A 9,490-nucleotide genomic window follows, 5' to 3' on the forward strand; every position below is an offset into this window, starting at 1 on the left:
TCCTAATTAATTTCTCGGTTAGTTGAGAAATGGAATCTTTTAGATCCGCCGTCGCCCTCGCAACAAGACTTAAAAAATGTTACTTCAAACCTAATTAAGCTCAGATTAGTTGATTAAAACAAGATGTTAATCTCTTAGAATATATATTGCTCTCGGCCGGCCGGGTTGCCAAGGTCAAGAAATACTATGACTACTGCCTTTACTTACAAAAAGCAAAACCCAATGAATGAATACTTCTCAGTGACATTTTCCGGGAAATTTTGGAGATACTTTTGCCCCTCTGGCTTACATTGGTTTAAAGAACCTAGCCAGATTCTGTTTTCAACTAATTAAGGAGAATTAGAAATAGTGTATGATTATGCAAATTGTTCGTCTTAATTTTACGACCAGAATCAATGAAAGAGCTTGGTGTTTACTTGAGAATTGGGAGTGTTTTCTTTGTGTTCTTGTAAAACAAATAAAGAATTATTTTGAGTGTTTTTGAGATGGAATCCCGAATGTTTAAATTAATAATTATAAAAGTCTATAAAAATACTAAAAATAAATAATAGAAAGTCTAGAAATACTCATTCTTTACATCGGACTAGTTATGATATATTATTTCATATTATTCGATGACTTTCATCTAATTTGGTTTTTTTTGTGATAATTTCAATCTATCTTAATTCTATTCACGGGTTTGACAATTATAAGTTATATTATCACAAATATGTTAGTTAGAAAGAATACTACTCTCCTAAATATATATGAATTTTTCATTAAGTTACCACTGCAATACTTAAAAAATTCTCTAAATATGAGTGAATTAGGAGTAAGATAAAACTATTAATGACACCAAAAACTCTTTATTTAAATCAATAATATTGGTAAAAAAAAATCAATTTTTTCTTGCCCTAAGTTCACTCACGTTAAGAGAAATATTTTTACAAATGTAAAGAAAAAATTACTTGTGTCACAAACAATTTTATATTAAATAATTAGTTATATTTGTCTTGTTGACCCGAAAAATTACAAAAAGATAATCTCATAAATATTTTAAAAACGATAATAGTTTGCTAACTTTTTAAAAAATGACAAATTAGTGAAAAATTCTGCAAACAATTGGCGGGGAAAATAATACTTCCTTTTATTGCATTGAAGTTACATGTTTAGGTTCTTTAATAGTATATACGAGGAAGTCCCAAATATCACATCAACTTTATGGATAAACCAATTCAATGGTCATATCTCTACCATAAAATATACAAGCACCGAAGCACGTCACTTTCCTCCTTTCCACTAAAATTCATGTTCTTTTCCGTCCACAAATTCAAACTCTTGAGCAATTTGCCTACTTGAAATACATGCTGGACAAGGCAAAACAAAATTAATGATCTCATGGATCATGATCCAATATAATGAAGTATATATAGGCTCTTACGCTAATGATTAAAACAATTTTTAAAAATTTGTATTTGTATATATATACACACACATACATTTATATATATAAATTTATCTTTTGCAATGACAAAAGCTTCAATCTGAGGTCCTTTCTACATCACAGCGGCCTTTCGATCTGTAGGGTCCAATGGAATGTATATTTCAAAGAAGGAGAATAACAAAGAGAACTTTTCAATGGACGTTTCCACTAAGACAAGCAGGTGGAATGGGGCGTGGAATGAGTCCATTTGGTGGAAAATACCGACTCACATTAGCTGCAATATCCATTTACAATGTCAAATGAATTGGTCATTTGAAGCTTCCGTTCCTTTTCTGCAACTTAGGCAGACTCAGTATTTTATTTTTCCGGGAAAAGGAAGTTTAGCCCAGCGTGCGTGACTAAGAAATAATAATAATAATAATAATAATAAATACTAAAAGTCTGAACAGAACAGTAGTGTTTTTTCTCCTCGCAAAAGAACAAAAGTCAAAGCGTTCAATTCCTTTATGGCCCCTGACCCGATTCCCACGCCTACCCGGAGATCTGGGTTTCATTGTTTCCGTTTCTGAGCTGTGTAATAGGTAATTATTAGGAGACTATGCCATTATTTAAGGTCCGAGAAAATCAGGCGATGTCTTTTATACGGACTTGATAAGCAACTAATCTGAAAGAGACCAACAAATACTTTAGTGTCTCTGTTCTCCACGAGGAACATCATAGCTTTATACTGAGACCCCTCTCTTTCTCTTTCTCTCTCTCTCTCTCTGCAATGTTCGAGAAGTCGGCAGCTATTTGAGGAAGAGAAAGAGGAAGACCCCTTCCTCCTCGCTCTGTGGAGATTAGGATGGCAGAAGAGATTTTTCTCTTCAATAAGGTATTACTGATTCATTTACTTCCGAAAATTTTCTTCTCCTTTCTTTGTATTTGATCCATTTGAAGTAACGGGTTGTTCTCTGTTTTTGTTTTTCTTGTTTGTTTTGCAAAGATTTCATTTTTTTTTCCTATTTCCGACTTTGGGGGCGTATATTCAGTGATTTTCAGTAAAAATGTATTCTTTCTTCCTGTACCCAACTTCTGTTTTGGAAATTTGATGAGTAAAGGAGTTAGAAATAGATGACTCCGAAGCAAATCTTTGCATGTCTTGACCTCCCTTCTGGCGCTGGGAAATATTACTCAACTGAATCAAAACCACATTGCTTTCCTCTTGTTCTGAATTTGCCCTAATGGGAACCATTAAATCATTATTATAGATGGTTTCAACTCTGAAGGCAATCTTTTGCCCTTACTTTCCCTTTCCTTTCTCAAGCAAGTTGTTCCCTTTTTTTTCTATCCTTTGTTTGCCTACCAAACTTATGATATATGCAACTTAGTTCGAATAAGATTTCTTAAATATACACTTGTGCATTTTCTGTGCTAATTTTCCCTATGCCCATGAATATATTTCTAGCATAGCTATTTTTCTGCTAATTTCCGGTTTATTTTGGTATGAAGTACTGCGTAATTCATAACCTGATTGTTCAATTTTCTGTGGTGAGATTAGGGACCAGAACCTGCTATGTCTTGATAGCATGGAGTAATTTTGCAGCTTCCTTTTCAATCTTCATTTTTTTAATGTATTCTCACTCGCATTTGGGAATTTCTTTTGGGCCACAGGATAATACTCTTATCATAAAGCCTCCCAAGAAATCTCCAAAATTGTTAAGGAGAATAGTTTTAATATTTGCAATATTTTGCGGCATGTATATATGCTCAATCTGCATAAAGCAATCACACATCCGAAGAGATGCTAGCTTTACGGACATTGAGGTCATTGACAGGCCTTGCTGCGATTATGGTTGTAATACATACCAAATTCCCTACTTGCATTACCCGAAGCCTGAAACATTTAGCAGGTTAGTCTGAATTGCTGTTGGTGATTCTGCATCTTGGACTCTATTAAATTTTTCTCATGTTATATCTCCATTTTCAGGGCCGAATGCACTTGCAATCCTGTGCGCTTCTTTGCCATTCTGTCAATGCAGAGATCTGGAAGTGGATGGTTTGAAACATTGTTGAATAGTCACATTAACATCAGTTCTAATGGGGAGATATTCTCTGTCAAAGAAAGGAGGGATAATGCATCTTCGATTTTGAGGACCTTGGATAGAGTTTACAACTTGGACTGGTTTAGTAGTGCTTCGAAGAATCAGTGCTCGGCAGCTGTTGGCTTCAAATGGATGCTTAATCAGGTATATAACTTATCAATTTAAGCTATGTTCCTATTTTTCATTTTCTCCATTTGGTGGTTAACAAATACCTGGAGATATTTTTGTTGTAATTTATGGTTGATTGCATATAATGATTACGATCATTGCATTTTGGAATCTTGACTTGGAGAATTCTTTCTTGAGCTTTCAATTTACAGGCAAATTACTATAAGAGCTGTTTACTTGTTCCAAGCTCTTATGTGTAAAGCCGGTAAACTTTCTTACTTATGAGGTTGATGCAATAGATATGTACTTGTGATGTCATATGTCATGCGTGCATCAGATGCTGATGGTTTGATGAACACTGTTTGCTTCAATTGTGGAGCAATTCACAAACATTTCCATTGTCGATATCAAACTACATTTTCAGTGGTTTCTCTAATCTGAACTGTTTATATCTGTCACCACATTTCTTGCTTCTCATCTAGTTAATTGCATTGTATTAAGAAAATTTTCCAACAGAAAACCATCCATTCTAGGCGGATGACAAAAGAATTAAAATTTTCTGCTCCTATTTTTTACTGGTAGTTTCACCATCTACAATTCTCCCTCTTTCAGGTATGTAGAACAGATCTCCTTGGTTATAGTAATAGTTATGACAGCATTAATGCTAGGATTATGATTCTGAACCTTTGATAAGTCACCTGGAGTGGAGCTACCCTTTAGTTAATCTGGAGTAGGATAAGCATACAATTGGTAAATATAAAAGCCTGCATGACTCTGGCCCTTGCCCAGCCACACTGTAGCATAGCCATATTTTCATTCTTCCTAGAGCTCTTTTCATTGTGCAGTGCCATTCAGTTCATCGGATAGAGCTTTTAGTTTATTTATGGTTGTGCAGTGCCATTGTAAATAGAGCTTGATGATGCTGGGGGACAGATCACCACGGGTCAACCTTGGGCTGGATACTTGCAGAAAGGGGCGGGGCTAGATCCCCCAGTTTAGCCCCTTTGACGCTCAAGTCAGTCAATCAAGAAGATGAATGTGTAGAATACAATGAGTTGGATGCCTTTACCTGCAAGGGACGGGACCAAGACCTTTATATAGGTTGGGTTGAAACTTGTCTAGACGGGGTACTCAGTGTCATCATCGAGGTTTTTGGGGCACAATGTCTTTTTTGGGAATGATGATGCTGGGGATTGAATACCATTGGTTAGCCTCGAGTCAGATGCTTGCAAAAAGAAGCAGGGCTAGATCTCTTGGTTTAGCCTCCAATGCTCAAGTCAGTCAACCAAGAAGGCGTGTGTAGAGAATACAATATGAACTAGATGTCTTTAGCAGCAGGGGATTGAAGCCTTTATATAGGTTAGGTTGAAGCTTGGCTAGACCTAGACAGGTTACTCAAGGTCACTGTTAATATTTCCAGAGCTCAACCCTTAATTTTGAGATGGTGGCAGATCTCTCAGGATATCTTGGAATTTGGATCTATTATCTTTCCCCGATGTAGACCAAGTAGGGGACACGTGTCCACTCCCTACTGATCTGTGGTAGGGACATGTGTCTGGCGAAGTGCTTAGACAGCTTGGTCGCAAGGCTTGCCTGCTTTTAAGGAGATCGAGGGTGGGAGACACGGAGGTGGAGGTGCCTTCCCTCCCCATCAAGCACAGGGCCACAACTTCTGGACTCAAGGAATCTGGCTGAGCTTTTGAGGAAGAAGAAATAGATATCGAGTCTGAGGTGGTTTTAGAAGACCTCACAAAGGACAACTTGATACTAAGTGAGGAAGGCATTTGATCCTTAGTCAAAGAGGTTCCATCTCCCTCAGAAGGGCTACTATAGTGTACAAGCATGTGCTCGAGATAGGTCTCCGATTTCCCTTGGTCGAGCCCATACCCAAGGTCTTGTCCTTGCTCATCATGTGTCTAGTAGAACTCACCCCCAAATGGTTGGAGGAACTTGGTTGCCTTCATCATCTATTGCTGAGCTAAGAGTATTACCCCTAATGCTTGTCTCTTCTTGAAAATGCTCCAATTCTTTGTGATTGATAAGGCTGAGTTTAGGTACTCCTTCATGACCATTCCCCAAATGAGATTTATTGTAGATAACCCATCTTCTTTGAAGAGGTGGAAAAAAAGGTTCTTCTTAGGGCTTGAGGAGGAACAACTCATCCCCACTTGTTGGAGCTGGATGTTGATCCAAGGCCTCAACCATTGGGCACACCCTCCCACGAATCGATGTGAGTTGAAAAGAGATCATGGAAAAGTGCGAGTTTCCAAAATACTAATCCCATAACCTTAACTACGAGGAACTACCGCTAGGAGAAGAAGAGTCAGACCATTAAATGAAGGGCAGAAATGACTAACTTAACTACTCAAACTGAACGTACAGCAGGTCGAGGAGTGGGGGCAAGTGATGAGGGACTGCTCAAAGGATGTGGAATTATTCATTTACCCTCAAGGAAGCCCAGTCTGCATCCAACTTGTGTCCCCTCCCCACTAGAGTCCAATAGGGAGGGGACACATGTCCCCTACCCGGTCTATATCCAGGAAAGATAATGGATCCAGATCCCAGAAGATCTGAGAGATTTGCCATCTGAGAGATTTGCCACCATCACAAGAAAAGGGCTGAGATCTGGGAAATCTGCCACCATCCCAGAAAAGAGGCTGAGCCCTGAATCTCAGTGGTGACCCTAGATACCCTGTCTAACCAAGCTTCAACCCATCCTATATAAAGGCCTTGGTCCCTAGTAGCTAAAGGCATCCAGCTCATAGTGTATTCTACACATTCTCTTTTTGTAGGTATCTGACCTGAGGCTGACCCCTGGTGCTCGGTCCCAGCATCATCAGAGCTCTTTATGAATAAATAAAACCCAAAAAGTAAACAATTCTAGGACTGCTAGAAAAACAATAGCCAGTTGTCATGATATTAACATTGTTATACTTCTTAATATAGTAACCTTCCAAGGCTTAGTTTTGAAAACGTCCCAGTCTTGTGATTCTTAAAGGAAATTAGGAAGGACATCATGAACTCCAATTCAACGGTTTGGTTAATAGGTCGAACTTCCTGTTGCTTTCTTGATCCTGAAAATAGGATTTGGAAAATAGGTCTTAGTTTAATAGTTGTGCTGAGTTACACTTGTGGTTCTTTATTATCACCATTTTCACAGTAGAAGAGTCAAGCATGTTTACCAAGACACTGCTTTTTCTTTTTGTAATTATTTCTTAGAAAGAAATTTTCCACATTATCTGATCCTCAGTGAATGAAGCCCCAGATTCACTATTATACTTAACTGCTCCAGTACTAGTAAATTTGCAGCTCTAGTAACAAGACACTTGGAAGCATGAGTTGCTATGCATATAATATAATCTGTCTGCTAATGCCCAATGTTCCTACTAGTTGTTGTAGCCATTCTGTTAGCAACTGCTTTTTTTTTTTGGGGGGGGGGGGGGGGGGGGGGGGGGGGGGGGGGGGGGGGGGGCAATAAAGAGCTTCCCTAAAGATGGATCCCTTAATACTATTGAGGCATCTACTGTTTCTTCAGTGTACTTGTCAGTGATGACTGCAACAACTGTTTTAAAATTTGAACTTCAGTCACTTCTTTGCTTGTTAGAACAATGTTTTTTTGCGAAGGCTAACAAAATTGTCTACACTTTGAAATTTCCCTTTGTTTGTTTGCACGTCAACTGAAAGAACGGCAGACTAAGAGTGATTTGTCATGTGCAATGCAGGGATTGATGGAGAACCATAAAGAGATTGTGGAGTACTTCAATAATAGAGGTGTGTCAGTAATATTTCTCTTCCGGCGAAATCTTTTGCGTCGGATGGTTTCAGTGCTCGCAAATTCCTATGACCGACATGCTAAGCTATTGAATGGGACGCACAAATCTCATGTGCACTCAATAGAAGAGGTCTCTCTCTCTCTCTGAATGCTAAACTATTAAATGGTTCACGTGGGATGATTGTGATCTCATAGTGGGTTACTTCTTACAGGCAGAAACATTGATGAAATACAAACCAAGTATTAATTCGACATCATTGGTGAATGATCTGAAGGAGATGGAAGTGACAGCAGCCAAAGCATTGGAATACTTCAGCAGCACCAGGCATATCATTTTGTACTACGAGGACCTTATCAGGAACCGCACTGTGAGGACTATCACAATTCCCTTTGAATTTTTGAATGTTCAAATTTTCTGGAGATATGTTGTCTACCAAGCAGCTCAGTACAACAAAACTTTACAACACAAGGAAAACAAAATCATTCAGAATCTGAAGCCAATGAGATTTGATCTTAAAAGCGAGAATTCTTCCTTCCTTTCGTCACAAACATGGAGTTAGCCCAAATATATATTTTCTCTAACCATTCCCACATCGCATCATTCTGTTAATTCATATGCCATCCGCGACAACTTTATGTGGTTTGCCTTGAACCCTTATCTTTATGATTCGTTGATGCAGAAATTGGTGCAAGTTCAAGAGTTCCTGAGGCTGCCGGTGATGAACTTAACAAGCCGGCAGGTCAAGATACACAAAGGGCCAATGCGGGAACACATTAAGAATTGGGAGGAGGTGAACAAGACACTCCAGGGGACAACTTATGAGAGCTTCCTCCTTGCAGACTATTGATCATATAATGTTCTTCTCTAACCCCACACGGTTTGGTGTAAATAACTTCTTCAGACTACTACTCGTCGCAAGCTGACACGAACTTCTTTGGTCGACTTAAGCTTTCTGCTGCGGTTATGGAGTTGCGTGATGATTTGGTACTTGTTTCTGCCTTCGTTTACCACTTGTAGCTCTTATACCCTATCCTTTTTGCTGTCGTTTGGGTGTTGGGGTATAGAATCCATGTATATGTTGTTGGTTCAGCTAATTTCTTTTGGGCGCAAGCTCGTGTTCAATTTGGTTTGAACTCAGTTTTTCAGAGCTAGCTCTCTTTTGTTGTTTTATTTTGTTCTTTTCATTAAAGGAGGCTGAAACAACACATTTATTTACCTTCGGCTTTCTATATTTTTTTGATTTCGTGCTGATTTGAACAATGATGATTGCAATGATTTGTGAAAACAATTAGGTCTGGATTTATTCATTTAATTAGTTATCGTATTAAACAGGAATGTGACTATGTTGACCCAATTGGATTGGAAATTGTATCGCTTTTGCCCGGAACTAAGGCTCACAAAATCTACTTCTAGAGCCCAGACAGTGGAGCCATATTTTGCTTGGGCCAACAAGAGAACCATTAAATAGGTTTAAAACCCTACACAAATAATTAATTATGCCATGGAAATTTGAATGCAGCAATGGCTTGCTCATCAGGCCAGGACGGTCCTAAATCGTGCTGGCCCGCCAATATAAGTTTAAATTAGAAATGGTAAATGGGCTGGCCTGCCTGGCTTGTTACTGTAGCAGATGGGCTGGCCGGCCTGCCCATCAAAATGCAAGCAGTGCCAGGCCAATGATACGTGACCCACGGCCCGACCTAACCCACCAAAATGACCCGTGGGTCGGCCTACCAACTGGCCCACTAAAATGGCCCGACTCCCGACCCACCAAAAAATAAAAAAATATTTAAAAAATTATGTTTATAATTAATAATTATAAATATATTTTAAACATAATAATTAAAAATTATATTTGTAAAATTATATTTACAGTAAATATAATTTTACAAACATAAAAATTATAAATAAACATTATTTACTTATAAACATATTTTAAAAAATATTTGTTACATTTGAGAAAAAAATATAAAAAAATATTTAAAAAATATGTTTGTAATTAGTAATTATAAACATATTTTAAACATTATAATTAAAAATTATGTTTGTAAAATTTAAATTTTACAAACATAAAAATTATAATTATGTTTACTATATAAACA

General features: G+C 37.8%; 1 protein-coding gene across 1 annotated transcript; it reads left to right on the forward strand.

Annotated features, from left to right (window-relative positions):
• Positions 1 to 1,935: 1,935 nt before the first annotated feature.
• LOC127803054 (uncharacterized) lies at positions 1,936 to 8,619 on the forward strand. The gene is made up of 6 exons (XM_052339060.1): positions 1,936 to 2,297; positions 3,077 to 3,315; positions 3,393 to 3,651; positions 7,338 to 7,517; positions 7,600 to 7,755; positions 8,068 to 8,619. Exons 1-6 carry the CDS (start codon positions 2,268 to 2,270, stop codon positions 8,233 to 8,235), a joined length of 1,032 nt encoding a protein of 343 aa, XP_052195020.1. The 5' UTR covers positions 1,936 to 2,267; the 3' UTR covers positions 8,236 to 8,619.
• The last annotated feature ends 871 nt before the right edge of the window (positions 8,620 to 9,490 follow it).

The sequence above is a fragment of the Diospyros lotus genome, chromosome 6, assembly GCF_014633365.1.
Source record: "Diospyros lotus cultivar Yz01 chromosome 6, ASM1463336v1, whole genome shotgun sequence".
Classification (NCBI taxonomy): Eukaryota; Viridiplantae; Streptophyta; class Magnoliopsida; order Ericales; family Ebenaceae; genus Diospyros; species Diospyros lotus.

What these genes read in the sequence shown, in the direction of transcription:
- LOC127803054 (XM_052339060.1), top strand. Translation starts at nt 2,268, where the DNA reads ATGGCAGAAGAGATTTTTCTCTTCAATAAG. An exon ending in AGATTTTTCTCTTCAATAAG is followed by an intron (nt 2,298 to 3,076) that starts GTATTACTGATT and finishes TTTGGGCCACAG; the next exon opens with GATAATACTCTTATCATAAA. An exon ending in AAGCCTGAAACATTTAGCAG is followed by an intron (nt 3,316 to 3,392) that starts GTTAGTCTGAAT and finishes CTCCATTTTCAG; the next exon opens with GGCCGAATGCACTTGCAATC.